Source organism: Cetorhinus maximus, chromosome 29 (assembly GCF_964194155.1).
Source record: "Cetorhinus maximus chromosome 29, sCetMax3.hap1.1, whole genome shotgun sequence".
NCBI lineage: Eukaryota > Metazoa > Chordata > Chondrichthyes > Lamniformes > Cetorhinidae > Cetorhinus > Cetorhinus maximus.
Window position 1 is genome coordinate 2,118,312 of NC_135907.1, and position 22,883 is coordinate 2,141,194.

Sequence of the window (22,883 nt, forward strand, 5' to 3'; positions counted from 1 at the left end):
CTTGTCTACTCAATCTCTCCTCATAGGGCCACCCGCCCCATCCCAGGGACCAATCTAGTGTACCTTCGCTGCACTCCTTCTAGGGCAATATGTCCTTTCTTAGGTGCCACACGAGGTTATTACATTTAATTATGACTCATGGGATTAGGGGTAATATATTAGCATGGGTTGAGGATTGGTTAATGGACAGAAGGCAGAGAGTAGGAATAAATAGGTCATTCTCAGGATGTACTCATTCTCAGGACGTACAAGCAGAGAAGTCATAGTTTAACAGGCCGAGTATCGTTAAATTGATAGACTAGTTCCTTGTACCTTTGCAGTTGTCAGTTGTTGGCCTCTCAATGACATGAAACAGTAGGCAGAGTAGCCATCGTGCCATATAGTAAAGAGACAGTCGGTGTGCTTAGCTCAGTGGGTAATATTCTTGCCTTCGAGTCAAAAGGTTGTGGGTTCAAGTCCCAATCCAGAGACTTTAGCACATAATCTAGCCTGAAACTACAGTACTCAGAGTGCTGCACTGTCAGAGGTGATATCTTTTTAAATGGCATCTAGGCCTCTTTGGTGGACCTAAAAAACCCCATTACATCATCTGCAAAAGAATAGGAGAGTTCTTCCAGTGTACATTCATCCATTAATCAACATCACTAAAAAATTATCTGGTCATTTATCTCACTGCTGGGAGCTTGCTGCCTGCAAATTGGCTGCCACATCCCCTATATTACAAAGTGATTTACTTCAAAAGTACCTAGTCAGCTGAGAAGCATTTTGGGATGCCTTGAGGTTGTTACATAAATCAAAGTCTTTCTCTTTCAAGATAAACTGAGGAAGGGCTGAAACCAATTTCAAAACAATGGGGGGGTGCTATAAGGTTTTGGCTGGACATTATTACCAGAAGCTGATGGAGCTTCCTTACCTGACTGAGGTTAATTTCGATCAGCTGATCGTATTCACAGCCCTCATCAGGAACCAGCAGATCTTGGAACTCATCAGCAAGGGCAGCAATCTCTGAAAATTGTGAAAGAAAAATCTTTTCAAGAACTGCTCAATTGTAACTCTCCATCTCTCCTAGAACAGTATCCAACTGGTTCACTCCATGAGTCTATTCCACATGTTAATCACTGCGTGAACAGAATCTTTCTAATATCTGTAGTAATTTCCCACATGGACTGCAGCAATTCAAAAAGGCAGCTCACCACCATCTCCTCAATGGCAATTACAGATGGGCAATAAATGTTGGCCTTGTCAGTGACGCACACATCCCATGAATGAATAAAGCATGAACCCATGTCCCTTTGTCCTATTCTCACAATTTACTTTAAAACGGCTTTCTGAATTTATCCAAGCTACTTACAATCTTCGATACCTCTACATTACCTCTCAGATGCCTCTTTTCTTTATAACCCAGATCTGAGACACTAGGGATCAGCCTGTGCCTCTTCTCTACACTGCCTTTAAAACTTTATGATCCAATGACCACAACTGGTCAAAGTACTCAAGCTGCAATTTGACCAGAGTATCATTTTGATCATGACGAACTCTGACTAACATTTTACTGACTCTGTTGGTCGCAGTTCAGTATTGGTTGGACCTGTTAAATGTCTACCATACCAAGACTCCTTTCACTAACTATTTCAACATGATCCATGGAGCAGTTTTCATTTCAGATTTCCAGCAGTTTTTTGCTTTTATTCCGTTCAGGAGCATGTGCATTGCCTACTTTTCCCATCCCATATGCAGTAGTTAATACTCGTCTGTATTAAAAATTGACCAGACTTTGTTCTGCTCACATATCTATTTTATCCAAGTAATTCTGTAATTTCTGTGCTGCCTTCACCAATTGCATTGAACCTCCTAGTTTGGTATAATCTGCAAATGTAATGTTTTTGCATTTGATTTCTGATGCAATTAGAGGTTTCAACAGGGATTCACTCACTCCACTCAGCACCACCCCAATCCAGATGTAACTGTTGCTTCCTACACCCTTCAGCCACTTTCTTAGCCATACATTGCATCATCCTGGAGTTCCACATCCTTGAATTTAACTAATAGCTTTTCATGTCAGACCTTTGTCAAATGCCATTGGAAATCTAGGTACACCCTGTCATAGGATTTCTCTCAATCCACTTGGGAGGTCACTTCCTCAATAAAATCCAAGCTGTTTTTATAACATAGCATTACACCAGATAACCCAATCCATTGTATTACATGGGATTAGAATAACATTAATGGGTCTTAGTTGTCTATAATTTGGGCTGCTGTGCTCTTTGACTATGGACAGTATGTTATCATGTTGCCAATAAACTGGTTCCTCACCAGTGACTCCCTCATAATGGCTGCGGATGTCTCACTAATCTCCCTTAGTCTCCCTTTAGCCCTCTGGGATAAATGCCATCCATCATTGGAGGTTTACAGACCAATGTCTGTTCCATAGTCAGAAAGATGGCGACTTCAGCAGAACGGAGGAGATCAAATTGCACAAGTGGGAGGGGTGGATACACCAAGGGCGTCACGGGATATTCCAAGCTGAGAATCCCACCACTGAATTTATAATTAAGTATCTTGAATAATCGTATACTCAAAAATGCCCCACTGCTTGTTAAGGACATTGACATTCACGGCCAGTTTCTAGCTTATCACCGCTCCCCCCACCACTTAAAACACTCATTTTGTTTATACTAAAGATAAAGGTGAAGTTTGGAATTAGCAGCCTGCATTATTAATAGATTCAGGCAATCTATGAAGTATCTGAAAGCTAAGTACAAAACTGAAGCAGTAGTTTATTGCTGCTTCCTGCCTGATAGAAGTAGGATTAAAAGAAGTTATTTTCCTGTTTCCCAAATTTGGTGAAGTCTCTTGGGCGCTACAGTTGTGGAGGGATGTGCTAGGGCGGGGCTGCGTGCATTTGTATGGATGGGTGGATGTGCGTGTATGCAGACACAGGTACACGTGCAGAAATGCATGCATGAGTATGGGTGATATATTGGGGGAAGAGGTGTGTATGGGTTGTGAGGGTGTGCTCCACACATGGACACACACAATGACATTTAAGGAATACTTGTTTTACCATGTCCTAATTGGAGATTGCTGACTCCCCTCACTTTGGCAGGAGAGGATGAAGAATCAGCAAGAGGCTTGGAGGAGTTGCTGAATTCAACAGTAGGAGAGAATCGATTTAACATGCACAGTTGAAGTAATACCAGTCCAACTCATCCACACCAAGGCCAATTACAACACCCCAACTGGTGCTCTAGTGCAGGTCAGCAAGCTCAAACTGGCACAGACCAAAGTCTGAGCTTTATTACTTTGCCTTGCTCAGCTCCATGCTGGGTGATGGAATTAGCAACAGAATCAAAGGAGCTACAATGTGAAGACTTAATGATCTTTAGTTATAAGAGAGAATCTGTGTATTGCACCAATAATGTGAGCACTGGGTGAAAAACATGGAAGGTGGCCACTGTCAATTTAGTACACATGTTGAAGGAAAAAGCTTTCTCCCCATCACAAATCTCAAACGGCTGAAGGTTTTTACCTGCACTAATAGAACCATAGAAAAGTTACAGCACAGTTGGGGGCCATTCGGCCCATCTTGTCCATGCCAGCCAGCGGACACCCAGGTGCCCTTTCTAATCCCGCCTTCCTGCACCCGGCCCATAGCTCTGCAGTTTACAGCACTTTAGGTGCAGATCCAGGTACTTTTTAAAAGAGTTTAAAGTTTCTGCCTCTACCACCAACTTGGGCAACGAATTCCAGACACCCACTACACTCTGCATAAAAAAGTTCTTCCTCATGTCCCCCCCTACACCTTATGCCACTTATCTTGAATCCATGTCCCCTGGTTCTAGAATTCTCCATCAAGGGAAACAATTTTATCCTGTCCACTATCTATTCCCCTCAATTTTGTACACCTCAATCAAGTCACCTCTCAGTCTTTGTTCTAAGAAGGCCATTCCATCACTACTACATGAAGAAGCTCCTTCTGACATACTCATTTTTCAGCTGTTTGAGACTTGTTCTTAGTTTAAAGACACTTTGGATTTAACTCATCTGCACAAATATATATCTTAGACTATATTCAAACCAATGTGATGTGATATGATATGTAACACAATATCTAAGTTACCTTCTTTTCAAACTGAAGAGACCAACTTTCTCCATGTCCTATCACTTGATAATTTTGAAACACACTTGAAATATTATTTAAAACACTCTGGAAGCGATGTTGAACAGAAATTACATTACGTATTCTCGTTGGACCCACCTTCTCTGCCAGTCTTGTCCATGTATGCCTTCATCCTGGAATTGTAGGGGAAAACAGAAGTGGTTGCACCAATCTCAGCACCCATGTTACAGATAGTGCCCATGCCTGGAAAGGGAAAGAGGTTCAAACTGGATTTTACTGCTCTTGCTCAGTTAGCACCACAGTGCTACCAACATCCTCTTATAAATTAAACAAACAGCATTTATTGAGAGATGGGGTTTATTAATATTAGAGTTAGTTTGAGGGGGCCCAGAATTCCCATTTTATTGATAGATTTACATGCCACTTGTTCATTAGTTAACGGTTCGAGTCCCATAATCTTACTCAACATTCCAAGCCCTACTGAGGGAGTGCTGCAATGGCATAGCTGCTATCTACCGAATAATGCGTTAATCTGAGGCCCTGTTCCACTGGTTCAACATCCATTTCACTATTCCAGGAGAGAGCCTCTCCAAGTGTTCGTCAAAATTTTTTCATTAACCACCACAACTGGAATCAAATGACCTGGTTATTTACCCTATTGTGAAAAGGATGTCGTATCTGCCTAGGTAACAATGGTTCTTTCTTTAAAATGGGTTTTGCTTCAACAATGACTTGCAGGATTCCATATTCTAACCTTCGGCCATGTACAGAAACTTATTCTCGTGATCATCTGAAATTTCTCTCTCCCCAGCACCACAACAATCAATGGAAACGAGCTGTCCCTATTCATTTCACCAGAGCCCTTCATAATCTTAAAGGCTCATCAGGTCACCCGTCAGGTTCTTAATTTCTAGCAAAAGGAGCAATCAAGTCACTATAACCCCTCATCCCTGGTAACATCCAATTAAATCTGTAAGGCTCCTGCTCCATTTATTTCATATACGTTAACATTTCCAAAATACAGCACTTCACAAATCTGCACAATGAACAGCATTTGCCACCTATCTGCCCATCTTGCTTGCCTATCTATATTCTTCTATAGTCTTTAAAAGCCCTTGACATAATTTGCCATACTTCCAATTTAGTGTGATTAGGAAATGTTGGTTATTATACCCTCAATTCCCAAGTACACATATCTTAAATGAGGATCATCCCAACAAGAATCATGTGGAACACCATACAGTACACCTTTACCTGGAAAAACTCAGCAGGCCTGGCAGCGTCGGCGGAGAATAAAAGAGTTGACGTTTCGAGTCCTCATGATCCTTCAATAGAACTGTTCTGTTGAAGGGTCATGAGGACTCGAAATGTCAACTCTTTTCTTCTCCGCCGATGCTGCCAGACCTGCTGAGTTTTTCCAGGTAATTCTGTTTTTGTTTTGGATTTCCAGCATCCGTAGTTGTTTTTTGTTTTTATACAGTACACCTTGCCAGCCCAAAAAACATCCTCATGCCCTAAACCTATGGTTTCTGCTCGCTACCCATCTCTCAATTCCACATGCCACTGTCTTTGCTATAAAATTTTAGGCAATTAAAACCTCATTGGTATAGAAGAATGCATGGTGCCTTTACTGTAGGCCTCTGCTGTTCAACTGACCACTTAAAAGGTGCATAAGAAGCTATGGAGATTTGGCATCCAATATGCCTCCCCCACCTTCTGACAGAAGAACTGCCTCCCTATTCCCAATGTATATGAAATTGCAGGCATCAAATTAGCTTTCCCTCCTCAGTCATTTTCTTCATCTGTCTCCTGAGGAACCGATCCCCAGCTGGAGTATGTGCCCACAGCCAGCAAGCCTCCGGTACATCACCCAAGAGGCCATTATTCAGGTGCAACAGGGGATGTTAGCTTCCAAATGGACTGCACGAATATTATAATACACCCAAACCCATCACCGTACATGCTCCTAGTTCCAGCAGGGAATCAATGGATTGTGAGAGCAACAGCATCTCTGGGTGATTTTTGCCTCTTACTTAGCGATGTCGAGAGTAATTACAGTATTCCTGCATCAGCACAAGGTAAGCTGATGAGCCAGGGCAAGATAGTGTAATGTTAAAAATGACAGGACAGAAGACAAGGTAAACTAGGGCAGACATTAAGTGAGACCAAACTTTAGTTTTAAAAGTCTTTAAATTGCAGGAGGGGAAGCAGAAAGAAGCAATTTAAAAAAAAATTTATTCACGGGATGTGGGCATCGCTGGCTAGGCCAGCTTTTATTGCCCATCCCTAATTGCCCTTGAGAAGGTGGTGGTGAGCTGCCTACTTGAACCGCTGCAGTCCACGTGGTGTAGGTACACCCACAGTGCTGTTAGGGAGGAAGTTTGAGGATTTATGACTCAACGACAGTCAAGGAACAGCAATATAGTTCCAAGTCAGGATGATGTGTGACTTGGAGAAGTGCATCTTGTAGATGGTACACACTGCTGCCACTGTGCGTCAGTGGTGGATGGGGTGTCAATCAAGCGGGCTGCTTTGTCCTGGATGGTGTCGAGCTTGAGTGAGCTGCACTCAGCCACAGAAGTGGAGAGTATTCCATCACACTCCTGGCTTGTGCCTTGTAGATGGTGGACAGGCTTTGGGGAGTCAGGTGGTGAGTTACTCACCACAGGATTCCTAGCCTCTGACCTGCTCTTGTAGTCACAGTATTCATATGGCTAGTCCACTTCAGTTTGTGGTCAATGGTAACCCTCAGGATGTTGATAGTGGAGGATTCAGATACGGTAATGCCATTGAATGCCATGGGACGATGGTTAGTTTTTCCCTTGTTGGAGATGGTCATTGCCTGGCACTTATGTGGCGAGAATGTTACTTGCAGCTTGTCAGCCCAAGCCTGGATATTGTCCAGGTCTTGCTGAATTTGGACATGGACTGCTTCAGTATCCGAGGAGTCGTGAATAGTGCTGAACATTGTGCAATCATCAGCGAACATCCCCACTTCCGACCTTATGATGAAAGGAAGGTCACTGACGAAGCAGCTGAAGATGGTTGAGCCTAGGACACTGTCCTGAGGAAATCCTGCAGTGAGATGATTGACCTCCAACAACCACAACCATCTTCCTTTGTGCTAGATATGACTGCAACCAGGAGAGAGTTTTCCCCTTGATTCCCATTGACTCCAGTATTGCTAGGGCTCCTTGATGCCACACTTGGTCAAATGCTGCCTTGATGTCAAGGGCAGTCACTCTCTCCTCACCTTTTGTAAATATTGGAAATCATACAATTATGACTGCCTACAGTCATCTTGCATTACAAGTTTTTTCTTATTATTTCATGGGATGTGGCAAGTCCATCATTTGCTGCCCATCCCTAATTGCCCTTGAACCGAGTGGCTTGCTGGGCAGTTAAGAGTTAATCACATTACTGTGGGTCTGGAGTCACGTGTAGGCCAGGTAAAGATGGCAGATTTTCTTCTCTAAAGGGCATTAGTGAACCAGATGGGTTTTTATAACAGTCAATGGCAGCTGTCATGGTCACCATCAGTGAAACTAGCTTTTTTTAAAAATTCCACCAGCTGCCATGGGGGCATTTGAACCCATGTCTCCAGAGCATTAGCCTGGGGCTCAATTACTAATCTAATGACATTAGCACTATACCACCATCACCACCTAAGAGCAAATGTCACATGGCTGTAAGATAATGGATCAAATTAACATTTAACAACAAACTGGAATGATGGAACTTTTCCTCAAACTTAGATGATTAAGTTCTGTTAATGCTTCAGCCTGGTTTCGAACCAGGAGCCGTTTGCGTATTAGGTGAACGTCATGACCACTATGCTACAGAAACACTGCTCTATCTTGTGTACCTGTGCAGGATATAGACTCCACGCCTGGCCCGTGATATTCTACTATTGCACCAGTTCCCCCTTTAACTGTCAAAATGCCTGCGACTTTCAGGATGACATCTTTTGGTGACGTCCAGCCCGACATATGCCCCGTCAGCTTTACTCCGATAACCTAAGCAAAATACAAACAACTGGTTTATTTCAAAACATTCCAAGAACCTCAAGGCCCAAGAAGAATGCAGCTTCCACCAGAATTACCAGTTAAACCAGAAACAAAAGGTAGGAGCAGAGTGATTCAATCTTTGTGTATTACAGTGTGCGATGCGCACGCTGTTCAATGCTAGTATGAAGGAAACCCACCTTAAGGTTGGGGCTTGAACCAGTCTTGGGTTTTGCACGTAGCACACAGGGAAATATGTGATTAGCAAATAACGTAGACTCCCTTAAACACGAAAAGCTGTGTTTCTGCTCTTCCGCCCCCTTCCTCCAAAAAACACTGCCTTTCTGCGAGATGGCGCCACAAACACCAGAATAGTGTTAGATGGCAGTTAAGCTCCATTTATATACCAGTGCAGGATATCAATCCCACGCCAAGCCTGTGATATTCTACAATTGCACCTCTAGCCTCCTTATAGGAACAGGAGGAGACCATTTAGCTCCTCGAGCCTATTCTGCATTCAATGAGATCATGATTGATCTGTGACCAAACTTTATATACTCACCTTTTCCCCCTGAATATTTTAGAATCTAGTCAACCAATCAATCTCAGGATTAAGATTAATAATTGATCCAGAATCAATTGCCATTCGTGGAAAAGATTTCCAAACGTCTACCACTCTATGTGTCGAAGTGTTTCCTAATTTCACTCCTGAAATATCTGGCTCTAATTTTTAAACTATGGCCCCCAGGCCTAGACTCCCCAACCAGTGGAAGCAGTTTCTCGCTACCGTATCAGTTCACCCTAATAGCTTGAGAACTGTGATCAAATTACCCTTTAATCTTCGAAATTCCAGAGACTGCAATCCTCCGCTGTGTAATTCTTCTGTAGTTTAATCCAGGTATTATTTTGGTAAATTTACACTGCACTCCGTCCTAAGGATTGGTGCCCAGAAGCAAAAATAGTACTCTAGGTGTAGTCTAACTAGGGCTTTGCCATTAACTGCCAAAGTACTGGCAACATTCAAGAGTACCAATTAAATGACCAGCTTTGGTGAGTTGGCCTAGTCAGCGAGTGGGTAACCTATTTGACCATCAGGGTATCACAGATTTGTTCTCGCCCAACATCCACACACATGAACTTTCCAGTAGTTGATGATCAGTCGCAGGAACCAATCCTTCCTAGCTCCATGCAGTGTGCTCAATTGCAACACCTGTGCTACTATCCTGGTTAAGTTCAACTGACCCAATATAAACCAGAGATGGACTCTGGAATCTGCTGCATGGCTGAGGAACATGCCAGGCAATCCATTTACTCACTAGATTGTCATTTAGCAATGAATAAAATCAACAGCCTTGCCCATTTTATGAAGCATAATTTTGCGATTAAAAAAACCTTTTATCCCATTCCTGGTTTCTGCCAATCTCTCTCTCTCTCATTAGGCAGAAGTAGGGATACGAAGGGCCCTAGTGATGGGTGATTAGATGCATAGAAACACAGAAGATCTAAGGCACAGGAGGTGGCCATGAAGCCCAGGGATAGATACAACTTGATTTTCTCTTACCATTGAATTCTAATTCAGATGGACTTCAGCGTCATGGGAGCTGCAACAGTGATATAACTGTGTGCTGGTATTTCAATGTAAATGCTCCTGTGAAGAGCTGAGATGTTTTACCAGGTTAAAGGCGCTATATAAATACAAGTCATTATTGTAATGTGTGTTGCCCACCAGTTTTCAGAGACTGGCAGTTCTGGGCAACCGAGCTTCTTGGTCACAATAAGTAGGTTTTAACAAATCAATGTAGATACTTTACCTTTGGACACTTCAGCTCCCAAGGGATTCCTGCCATCACGTCGACTGCATCCGCTCCTCCAACTCCAATACACACACCACCCAGGCCACCACCATTAGGAGTATGGGAGTCTGTGCCAATCAGCAGGATGCCTGGGTAAGCATAGTTCTCTAAAACAATCTGCAAATAAAATCACACGGTTATCAGTACACAATGGAGGCTGCATTCTCAGTGTACCATTTACTTACTGCTCCACACCATTTCTGGAGTTTCACAAGAGCTGATCACCCACTTGCTCCACAAACTTATACAGCGAGTGCTGCAGGCTCTTTAACAGCATCACTGTTCAGCCTAATCCATGAAACCGCAGAAATGAACAGCACAGGAGATGGACATTTGGCCCATCGTATCTGCCAGCTCTTTCCTAGGGCATAGCAAAACTAACCCCGTGGACCTGCGCCCTCCCATAGGCTACGTTTTCCTCAGTTTCAAATACTTATCCCTACTTTTCTAAAAAGATGAAAGTGATTCTGTACCAACCATTCACTACTGCAATGCAGAAAATACTTCTGAACTCACTCCTCCCTCTCAGGCCTTTAAATTGATAATTTCATCACCAACTCCACAACTAGAGGTAAGGATCTTTCCCTATTCATTTTATTCTCTCAAAACCCTTCAAAATTTAATGGCCTCTATTAAAATCTTTCCTTAACCATACTGTTCAAGTAGAAATAGTCCCTCCTCATAACTAAAGTTTTCCATGGTTGGTAACATCCCTGTAAATCTCCTACTGTCTCTCTCGTTTTAATATCTTGCCTATAACAGGGTGTCCAAAATTGCACCGACTAACCCTGACTTAGCCAATATTTCCCATAATTTTTTTTTTTTAAAACTGCTGTACTCTTGTACTCTATCCCCCATTTACGCCAATGTGACATGAGAAAAAACTTTTTCACCCAGCGAGTGGTTCAGGTCTGGAATGCACTGCCTGGAAGTGTGGTGGAGGCAGGTTCAATCAAGGCATTCAAGAGGGCATCAGACGATTATTTGAATAGAAACAATGTGCAAGAGTATGGGGAAAAGACAGGAAAATGGCACTAAGTCATAATGCTCTTTTGGAGAGCTGGTGCAGACACAATGGGCCGAATGGCCTCCTTCTGTGTCATTGAAATTCTGTGATTTTGTGATTCATAATACGGTTGGCTATGAGTAAGTCCAAAACAAGGGAGTTTGACCTTAAAAGGCTGTTCAGGGGTGATGTTAGGAAAAGCTACTTCACAAAAAGGGTGGAGGAGATCTGGAACTTTCCCCCTCAACAGAACTGTCGAGGCTGAGGTCAGTTGAAAATGTCAAAACTAAGAGATTTCTGTTACTCATGGGGGTTAGTGGATATGTAACCAAGGTAAGTAATTTTTTTTTTTTTTAATTCGTTCATGGGGTGTGGGCATCGCTGACTAGACCAGCATTTATTGGCCATTGCTAATTGACCTTGAGAAGGTGGTGGTGAGCTGCCTTCTTGAACCGTTGCAGTCCATGTGGTGTAGGTACATCCACAGCGCTGTTAGGGAGGGAGTTCCAGGATTTTGACCCAGTGACAGTGAAGGAACAGTGATATATTTCCAAGTCAGGATAGTGTGTGACGTGGGGGTGAATTTGCAGGTGGTGGTGTTTCAATGCATCTACTGCCCTTGTCCTTCTAGGTGCTGGAGGTCGTGGGTTTGGAAGGTGCTGTTGAAGGAGCCTTGGTGAGTTGCTGCAGTGCATCTTGTAGACTGTACACACTGCTGCCACTGTGTGTCAGTGGTGGAGGAATTAAATGTTTGAGATGATGGATGGGGTGCCAGTCAAGTGGGCTGCTTTGTCCTGGATGGTGAGAGTTAAGATCTACCATGTCCAAACTGAATGCTGGCGGAACAGGCTCACAGGGTTGAATGCCTTCCACCCATTCCTATTTCAGCTGGGCTGCCTGGAAAGTAGAGGGGGGTGGGGGGGGGGACCCATGCAGAAGTCAAACAAGAACATTACAAGAAATATAAACGAAATAGGCAAGTCACTCATTGCTTTCACTCACTGTTAAGCAAGTGATTACAAAATGATATTCAGAGCCCCTAGGGGAGCTGGTCACTGTACTTGATGGGGGCAGAAGACAATGCCAAAAACATTAAGCAAGATATTCCGCAAATGAAAACGATTAGTAGACTGTGAACCTGTTTTCTGCCCGTGTGTTTACATCTAGGGGACTTCTCATATTTAAAAATTTACCTACGTGTATATTTGGTTTGTGACTGACAGGGGGTGTGGAGCAAACTTTAAAGAGCGAGTGCAGATCACTTCACCTGGTGGATGATGCCAGAGCCGGGTTTCCAGAAGCCAACTCCATATTTCGCTGCTGCCGTCGCCAAGAAATTAAAAACTTCTTCGTTCATTTCCTACAAAGTAAATACGACAGTTAAATGATTGGTGTGAAAAAAAGTTGCAGAGATCAAATTAATCAATTGCTCAATGGGAGCCCCTTACCAAAAAGCAAAGTAATTGAAGATATTAACGATTGAGGTAAACCATTCAACCCATTTTAGTTTGTTCATAATCTGTAGCTGTAATATGCTGTGTTAAATGTTTCATACTTTTACAAAATAGAAATCAATCCAAAAAGTATTCTGCAAATATAACTAATTTATACATTTTAATACATGAAACATCTATTTTATCCATCCTTTTGTTCATAGATTCTAGCTGAAGGCCAAACAATGAGTCCAGGGGAATCAAACATTACTTATATGGTGGACCTGACCACACTTGGTATGGGCCACATTTAGCTGAAGTTACTGAAGAGTCAGAGTCACTAAGGGTACACGAGGCCAGTCAACCCATTGATTCCATGTCAGCTTCCCACAGAACATGCCAGTCAATCCCACTCTATCCCCATAGCCCTGAAAGTTTATTTCCTTCAAGTGCCCATCCAATTTCCTTTTAAAATCGATTGTTTTCACTTCCACCACCCTCATGGGCAGCGAGTTCATTGCCACTTGCTGCATAAATAAGTTCTTACTCATATTCCCCCTGCATCTCTTGCCCAAAATCTTAAATTTGTGCCCCCTCGTCTTTGAACCACCAGCTAATGGGAAGAGTTTCACCTTGTCTACCTTATCCAAGCCTGTCATAATCTTGTACACCCCTATCAAATCTCCCCTCAAATCTCCTTTGCTCCTGGGACAACCCCACCCTTTCCAACCTAACCTTGTAACTAACACCACCTCACTCCCCAAATCCCTGGAACCAGTCTGGTAAATCACCTCTGCATTCTCTCAAGGACCTTCACACCCTTCCTAAAGTGTGGTGACCAGAACTGGATGCAATACTCTAACTGGGGTCTAACCAGAGCTTTATAAAGGTTCGGCATAATTTCCCTGCTTTTGTACTCAATGCTTCTATTTATGAAGCCCAAGATCCCATATGCATTATTAATCACTCTCAATATGTCCTGCCAACTCAAAGATTGAATGCACATGCACCCCCAGGTTCCTGTCCTTGCATACTCTACATTTGTGCCATTGAGTCTATACTGCCTCTCCCTATCCCCTCTGCCTTCTGTGTACTGAATTCCAGCTTTGACTTGTCTTGTCTGACAATTCTGCTAGAATTGAATTCTAGAACCCCATGTCCTATAGCAGGCAACACATATCACTGTTTGTCACTTTTCCAAGTTTGGCATCATTGGCAACTTTTGAAATTTTACTCCATATTCCAGGATCCAAGTCATTTTTATGGAGCAATAAAAAGCATGGTCCCAGCACCGGCCCTTGGGGAATGCCACTGTCTACCATTCCCCAGTCCAAAAAAACAAAAGAACCATCTACCACAATGTTGTCCTTAAGCTCATTTTTATCCAATCAGACACTGGCCCTCCTTCCATAAGCCTCAATTTTGTTAACCAGCCCTTTACAGGGTATTTCACCCCTCTTCTAACTACACTCAGTTCTGTTGAAGGGTCATGTGGACTCGAAATGTCGACTCTTTTCTTCTCCACCGATGCTGCCAGACCTGCTGAGTTTTTCCAGGTAATTCTGTTTTTGTTTCCTTTACAGGGTATTTTGTCAAATGTTTTCTTAAAATCTATATAGGCAACATCCACTGCATTCTCTTCATCAATCTTCTCTGTTATTTCATCAAAATTAGATTAGCCTAGTACAAACGGCCTTTTAAACCCTTGCTGGCTCTCCTTAACTAACTCTAACCTCGCCAAGCACCTATTGATTCCACCCCCCACCCCACCCCCACCCCCACCCCCCACAATTGTGGGTTCCAAAACTTTACCCACCACCAATGTTAAACCAACTGGCCTGTAGTTACTGGGACTGCCCTTGCATCCTTTCTTGAATATGGGTATATTTGTCATGCTCTAATCCCATAGCATCGTTCCCATATCTAGGAGAAAGTTGAAAGATTAAGGTCAGCTCTTCCACTGTCTCCACCCCCCCACTTCCTTTAATAACCAAGGGTGCAAGCCATTGAACCTTGTGGCTTATCTACCCTAAGCATAGCCAGCCTTTCTACTATCCATTGCCTCCACTACCTCCGCTTCTACCATTATTTTGTCAGATTCCTCTTCCTCAGTAAACATCGATTCAAAGTACTCCAAGTATTCTAGCCTTGTCCTGCGTCTCTAAGCATATATCACCACCTTTGAGCCTAATAAGGCAACACATCCACCTCTTACTATTTACACACTGGTAGAAGATTTTTAGGCTCCTTTTTCTGTTGACTGCCATTCAATTCCCATACTCTCTTTGCCAGGCTTATTTTCCACTTCACCTCCCCTCTCAACCTCTCCTTTTTGACCTGGTTCTCACTTGGAAGAATTCACCTGACATGCACCATACACTTCCTTTTAGTTTAATCATAATCTCTATCGCCCTCGTCATCCAAGAAACCCTATCTTTAGATCCCTTACCTTTTGCCGTTTATAGAAGATTGTACCTGAAGCATCTTTATGATCACCCATTGTTCCATTACAGCTTTTCATGTTAGTCTCTGGTTCCATTTTACCCTGGATAGATGATTCCTTTTCACTGCATCGAATTTAGCCCTCTTCCAATTCAGAAGTTCTATATTAGATTGGTCCTTGATCTTCTCCATTACTAAACTAAACCTTATAATCTTACCAAAAACATCCCCCCCGCCCCCAGACACTTGGTCTGCTTGGCCCACCTCATTTCCCAGCACCAGATCCAGCAAAGCCTCCTTTCTAGTTGAGCTGAGAACATACCATTCAAGGAAGTTCTCCTGAGGACATTTCAGAAATTCCTCCCCTTTCTTACACTTTAGTTACCCAAATATTGACTGGAATAATCTTAAAGTTCCCCAGTATCACCGCTCTATAGTTCTTGCACATGTCTGGTTTCCCTGCAGAATTGTTCCTCTATCATTATTTGGAGGCCTACAGAATACTCCAAGTAGAGTGATCTTATCTTCTGTTTGCTTCTCAACTCTAACCCAGTAGATTCTGTCCTTACTCCCTCAGAGGCAGCCCCTCTTTCCAACACTGCAATTTCTGCCCTATCAGTACTGCCACCCAACCTCCCTTTTTTCCTTTTCTACCTTTTCTAAACACTTTATATACTTTTATAAGCACCCAGTCTTCACCATTTTAAGCCAAGTTTCTGTTATTGCTACAACATCATATTCCAACACTGCTACTATTGCTCACCAACCTTATTCACCACAATTTGTGCATGCATGGCAATTCTGTCTTTGCATTCCTCCTAGTCCTTCTTAGTCTACTCCTATCTAATACAGTACTATTTCCTTCTCTAGTACTGTCCAACACTCTCACTTTATGCACTCGATTCCTTTTTTTTATAAAAAACTTCTCCATGCTGGTGCCCAATCCCCCTGCCAATTTAGTTTAAACTCTCCCCAACCACACTAGTGAACCTCCCCATAAATACTTTGGTCCCAGTACTGTTGAGGTGCAAGCTGTCCCTTTTGAATAGGTGCCTTCTGCCCCAGAACTGGTCCCAATGCCCCAGAATCTGTTACCCTCTAACCTGCACCATGCATCCAGCACACATTGATCCTCTCATATCTTCCTACTTCTACTCTGGCTAGTGCATAGCGCTGGGAGTAATCTAGAGATTACTATCTTCAAGGTTCTACTTTTTAAACTTCCTCACTAACCCTGAAAATCTGAAGTTAGGACCCCTCAGTATCTACTCTCTGTGTCATTGGTACCGATGTGCACCACAACTTCAGGCTCACTCCCTCCCCCCCGTGATGTCCTTTACCCTGGCACATACTGGGCGAAAAAGAGTGAGAGAAACAGAAACGTGAAGACAGTAATGACAGATAAGACAGGCTGTATTCTCTGACTAACCGTGGGCAACACTAGGGCTGTATGCTGGTGGGTGAGAAGAATATTTGCATTTAAATAGCATCTCATTGAATCAAGAAAATGCTCTTCACGAAATAAATTACCTTGGCTCTCGCCAAATCTTTCTCTCCGCCAACCTGAGCTTCGATCAAGTGATCACAGTGTATTGTAGATGGCACAGCAACTCGGGGCAAGCCACTGCTGATGAACTGAAGCATGGCCATCTGAGCCGTGGCATCCTGCATGGCCACCCTGTCAGGTCGGAGGCGCAGGTAGGTCTTCCCACGACCTATCTCCTGGTTAACAGGGTCATCGAGGTGACTGTACACAATCTTTTCTGACAAAGTCATTGGTTTGTCCAGCCTGTCATGGAAGGAAAAATTAAATATCATAATTGGGTCATGGATAAGTGTGGAAACCGACTGAGTATCCTCAATTAATGCAGTTTTTTTTTTTAAAAAATGAAGTGCAATTGTTCTGTGGTTTTAACTCAGCAGCATACATTACAACCATAGAACTTTCCAGACAATTTCCCGTGGCATTACACAAAAACTCCCAGGACCAATTATGGTCCTCAGGTGAAGCAGAGTTAAAGCAGAAGTTAACAGGCCAGAGCATGCAATCATAATTAAGTCCGCGTTATCAGGTCACACATCCCTTTCTTTTAAGGTGTTGCTATTATGACTTCTTAAATCCTCATCTAAAATGAAAACTGCCTATTCTGCACCACCACAGGCAAAAGGGTGTAATTGCAACATTCTTGGCATGTTTACGAGGGTTGACATAAGAAATGTATTTTTTTTTAAAAACTAATTGATTTTGCTATACCATCAGGGACCAATTTCAGAAACTGGTAGAGGTGCTAGCACATTGAAAGAAAGACTACTTTTGTAAAACACTTTTCACATACTACGGACATCCCACACTGCTTCACAACCAATAAGTACAAGCATAGCTACTATAATTATGGAGGAAAACAAGCTAGCCAATTCACACACAAGTGTCCACAAAAAATAAATTAGATAACAGCAAAATACTGTGGATGCAAGAGATCGGAAATAAAAACAAAGTGCTGGAAAAACACAGCAGGTCTGGCAACATCTGTGGAGAGAGAAACAGAGTTAACGTTTCGAGTCCAATATGACTCTTCTTCAGAGCTGGAGAGGTAGGAATGTGATGGGGTTTATGCTGTTGAAAAAGTGGGGAGCAAAAGGGGTCAGGGGTCGGCTGAAGGCAGGGGAGATTGAATGACAAAGATGTCATGGAACAAAAGGCAAAGGGAGTGGTAATGACTGTGTTAAAGAAAAAAGTGTTGGCCCAGAGCAGGTGTGAATAGCAGAATAAAGGCCAGGGATTAAATTGGATAACCACTTAAAGTCTATGTGGGAGGTGTTTTAGTTGAGGGACACTAGTGATACACCTCTGCTCTTCTTTAAATGCGCTAAAACCTCTCCTGTCCAGAAAACCAAATCCAGAAACATCTGTTGTCTGGAAATTTTTTGACCAGGCCCACTGACCCGCCACTCAACTGTTTGGGTGCTGCAATCAGCTCACTTGACGCAGTGACTATGTAGCTCGGGAAAACACTGCATGAGGTTACAAAACCACTAACTTTCTCTCTCTACGCTATCTCTGTCTCTATCAGTCTATTTCTCCATCTCTCAGTCTCTGTTGGTCTCTCTACAGTCTGTTTCTCCATCACTCTGATTTTTCTCTCTGGATCTGTCTCTCACTGTCTTTTGCACTCTGAAAAAGAGAGAGTGAAAAAGAGAGTCACTCTCTCTCTCTCTCTCTCCTTTTGTAGCAGTGTTTATGAGCAGGACCCAAGCATTCCCAGGTTTAGTTTGGTCTTTCTAAACCCTTACCACGACAAGTTAGGCTTACAATATAGGAAAAGGTAGAAATCATAAAGAAACTAGATAAGGATGCTCCAGCAAAAGATTTGACAGGGGTGTATGGTGTGGGCCTCAACAGTTTACAACATCAAGAAGCAGCATGAAAGCTCGCAAGTGACAGTATTTGGACAAGTGAAGCTATTTTATATTACTTCTTTAATAATTTATCATTGTTTTATGTTTCAGATAAACATTTACATCTATGGTGTTTTCTGGTTCACATAATTGTGGTAAGGCATTCTACATCATTCTATAATCCAGGAAATACCAAAATCCAGAAATGACATGGTGTCAAACATTCAGACTGGAGCAGTTATAGTACAGTTGAACCTTTTGCATCCATCGGCACAGGTAGAAGGAGCCTCGGTTCAATGTTTCATCCAAAAGATTGCACTCTGACAATGTAGTGCTCCTTTAATACGGCACTGGAGTTTCAGCCTATGCCATGTGATCAAGTACTGGCGCGACATCTGAAACCCACAACCATTTATGTCAGGGGTGAGTGCGCTACCATTGAGCTTCACTTTCCCAATGTTAGTACCTGATAGGTTTCGAGCGGCAATGGTTTTCTTTCTCTAGGGCACGTCCACTGATTGGGCAGGCAGGTACACGCCAACTTGTCTCAGCTGGTAATGCTCTTGCTTCTAACGTAGGTAGTTGTGGGCTCAAGACTTGAGCAGTGAAACACTAAGAGTATGTTACAGAATCAGAGAACTGTTACAGCACAAAAGGAGACCATTCGGCTTGTCATGTCTGCACTGGCTCTCCAAGTGAGCAATTCGCCTAGTGCCATTCGCTCTAACGCTGCACACTCTTCATTTTCAGATAATAATCCAATTCCTCCTTGAATGCCTCGATTGAACCTGCTTCCATCGCACTCGGGCAGTGCACTCCAGAGCTTAACCACTCGCTGTGAGAAAAAGTTTCTCCTCACGTCTCCATTGCTTCTTTTGCCAATCACCTTAAATCTGTGCCCTCTCATTCTCAATCCTTCCACCTGTGGGAATAGTTTTTCCATACCTACTCTGTCCAGATCCCTCATAATTTTGAAAACCTATTTCAAATCTCCTCTCAATCTCTCTTCTCCAAGGAAAACAGTGCAACTTCTCCAATCTATCTAACTGAAGTTCCTCATTCCTGGAACCATTCTCATTCATCTTTTCTGCACGCTATCGAATGCCTCACATCTTTCCTAAAGTGTAGTGCCCAGAATTGCATACAATACTCCAATTGAGGCCGAACCAGTGTTTTATATAAGTTTAACATAACCCCCTTGCTCTTGTACTCTATGCCCCTGTTAATAAAGCCAAGGATACTGAATGCTTTATTAACAGCTCTCTCAATCTGTCCTGCCACCTTCAATGACTTATGCACAGGCACACCTCTAACAAGTCCATGCTAGCTTTCCTTAATTAGCCCACATTTGCCCAATGGGCTATGAATTTTGTTCCAAATTATTGTTTCTAGAAGCTTCTTCAACACTGAAGTTAAACTGATCGGCCTGTATTTTCTGGGCTTATCTTTACACTCTTTTTTAAAGAAGGGCGTAACATTTGTAATTCTCCAGTCCCCTGGCACTACCCTGAGTCTAAGGAAGACTGAAAAATATGGCCAGTGCCTCCGCAATTTCCACTCGCATCCCTCAGTATCCTTGAATGCATCTCATTCAGTCCCGTTGCTTTATCAACTTTACATATAGACATCTAATACCGTCTCCTCAGCAATTCTAAGTCCTTCTAGCTGGTGAAAAGAGGCAGCAACCACCACCTAGAAGAGCAAGAGGATCCGGAGACAGTAACCACTACCAAGGAGAATGAGTGAAAAGAGGGCCCGGAGACTCAGCTTGTTCCTTTAGTTTAGAACAGATAAATTCAGGCGTTTTCGCGACCAGCACCGAGTGTGTGACCTCAACGGAGTGCGGGAGCTTCGTGAGCTGAGGCAGTTCGGTGAGATGGGGGAGGGCAGTGCTCCTTTCCTTTTCTAATTCCTTCATCCTGTAAGAACTGGTTCTTGTTCTGCTACAGGGGAAAAAGCCAGCTGTTTGGTGAGTATCCTGTAAGTGGTCAAGGTCTATTCTATTTTCGACGTTTAAAATAGTACAGGAATTTGTGATAAGATTAATAAATCTTTAAAGAATATAAATAATTGAATAAAAGAATTAATTAAATAAAGCACATAATTATGGCAGGACAGGTGATGTGTTGCAGCTGCAGCATCTGGGGCTCCTGGATACATATTCTATTGGCACATATCTCCGAGTTTTGCTTCCAAATTTAAAAGTGGCAAAACCTTCCAGTAAATTAGCACCAACCAATGCTGACAGAAAAATTACATTTTGCATTGAGTGATAAATATATTATTTTAAATTGAATGTAACCACACTTTTATTATATATGCATAGCCTGAAGCATATAAGGGCATGGTACTGCAGATGCTGGAAATCTGAAAGATAAACAGAAAATGCTGGAAATACTCAGCCGGCCAGGCAGCATCTGTGGAGAGAGAAACAGAGTTGATACTTCAGATCCACAATACGCTCTAATTTTGGCGAAGGGTCACGGACCTCTGTTTGTCTCTGCACAGATGCTGCCAGACATGCTGAGCATTCCCAACACTTCCCATTTCTACTGGAGCAAAAGTAACCCCTTTTTGCCCGCCTTCCAAAAACAATCAGGTTTCTTGAGTCCCTCACTCCCCTTCAGCAAGAAGCAGCAGCAGCTCTCTGAGATCTGGTTTGGTATAACATTAAATATGAACTTCAATAAAAAGTTAAGGTGTGAAGAAAATATGCACACCTTGCTGAGCCAAAAAAAAATCAATGTCAAAGCAATAAATTGATAATTTAAAAAATTGTAATAATCATCTTTATTAATTATTAAAAGTGCCAAGCCCACACCCTTGCCAATTTAGTTTAAGCCCTCCACTGGGCACGGGGCTGTCCTTCAGACAGATATTATACCAATTCCAATCTGTCAGTTCTGGTGGCTCAAGTAGGTATTAAAGACCTAGGTTATAGTTGAGGAGCAGGACATTCTCCTGGTGTCTTAATCATCATTCTTCCCTCAACTATCGTCACCAATTGGCTAACAATTGGTCTCATTGTTTGAGAAATCTTGTTGTGTGGAAAGGGGCTGTCTTACTGGCCCACACAACAGCTGTCAAGTAGTTCATTGTACGCACAGCACTGAGACATTTGAGGGAAATGACAATGTTTCTGCCAATGGCAGTTTGCAACCACATACTCAGAATGTTAAGCAACAACAGTAGACAGGAAAAAGGTTAACAGAGTGCAAGCTTGGCATTGGGAAGGCCACTCTCCATTGCTCCATGAAGAGGGAGGACAGGGAGACCTTCCTGTGACTATCCCAGCGGAGACTCCCTGGCATCGAGTGACACATAAAGGTTAGTTCCCACAGACAAGAAAGGAGCTTTAAAAAAAGCCAAGTATCACAATTCATTTATAACATGTGCCCTTACAACTGCAACTGGAAGTGTGACCAAGGAAAGTGTAGGTCTTTGGATCTCAGGTTCCAGTCTGCTGGTGCATGAAAGCACAAGTATTTGCAGCAAAGAAACAGATCAGATGGCCCAACAGGTCTATGTCAGTGTTTATGCTCCACACGAGCCTCCTCCCAACCCTACTTAATTTCAACATATCCTTATATTCCTTTTTTCCTCATGTACTTATTCAGCTTCCTTTTAAATGCATCAATGCTATTCGCCCAAATTACTCCCTGTGGTAACAGGTTCTGTAGTCTCTGCAGTTCTCTGGCCAGCATTTCCATGTACCTTTTGCGAACTATGTCAAGGTTCTTCTGCAGAAGCTTATAATCGATGTACTCCTGGGGCTCAAAGCGACTCATGGAAACTTTGGCTCGCCTACACATGGCGGAGAGATGGTAACTCCGGGCGCCATAGCCCAGGACTAGCTGCAAGAAGTGAAAAACACCAATTATGGAAAGCAGACAATAAGGCAAGTTTAATATGAACTGCAATGACCAGGCCATGCAATTTTGTTGGAAATCATAGAAAATATATCGCTACACAGGCAACAGTAAAAAGGTCAGGCGGCAGCAGAGTCCAAGAGCTAAGGTCAGTTAGGGTGAGAACAGTATTTATTATGGATCCTGAGGAGTTTCGGAATACTATACAAAATCATCAACTAAACTAGGTCTGAGTCAACTGTGGCAGCGGTTGGATTAGTTGGGCTCAGGATTCCTGAGCTGGGGAAGAGTAACAGAAAAAACAGGATTCCAACTTGATGGCAATCCAGTAACCTCAGAAAATTGCATGTCTGGGTGTCAGGAGAAAAGCTGGGGCGTGGTCAGAAAATGTAGAGTTGCGCACAATACTTTCAACTGCTCTGCAAGATGACAGGCTCCTTGTTCAGGCACTGGCGAGCTACTACACTGCAGGCAGCATTACAGCCAAGGCAGACCCGGTCCTCAACCAAAGTCCTGACACATGCATTGTCAGCAACTTGACACTGATCAGGAATGGCAAAAGAACCGGAGACGGTGGGGGGGATGGAAGATATTGTTAAATAACATTGCTGTTCTGATCAGGAATACTCTGCCTGAAAAGGCAGTGGAAGAGGATTCAACTTCTTCGACAGCACCTCGCAAACCTGCTCCCATCTAGAAGGGGCGATGGAAGCATGCGCACAGGAACACCACCATCTTCAAATCACACACCTGGCTTGGA

General features: G+C 43.0%; 1 protein-coding gene across 1 annotated transcript in view; it reads right to left on the bottom strand.

Moving 5' to 3' along the window:
- aco2 (aconitase 2, mitochondrial) overlaps positions 1-22,883 on the bottom strand; it is a 66,649-nt gene that overhangs the window by 34,443 nt on the left and 9,323 nt on the right. The window contains exons 2-8 of the mRNA XM_078532024.1: positions 21,969-22,108; positions 16,389-16,647; positions 12,251-12,343; positions 9,936-10,094; positions 7,986-8,136; positions 4,259-4,363; positions 914-1,005 (exon numbers count right to left, since the gene is read on the bottom strand). Of these exons, the coding sequence (XP_078388150.1) occupies positions 914-1,005; positions 4,259-4,363; positions 7,986-8,136; positions 9,936-10,094; positions 12,251-12,343; positions 16,389-16,647; positions 21,969-22,108 (999 nt within the window). The remainder of the gene's footprint in view (positions 1-913; positions 1,006-4,258; positions 4,364-7,985; positions 8,137-9,935; positions 10,095-12,250; positions 12,344-16,388; positions 16,648-21,968; positions 22,109-22,883) is intronic.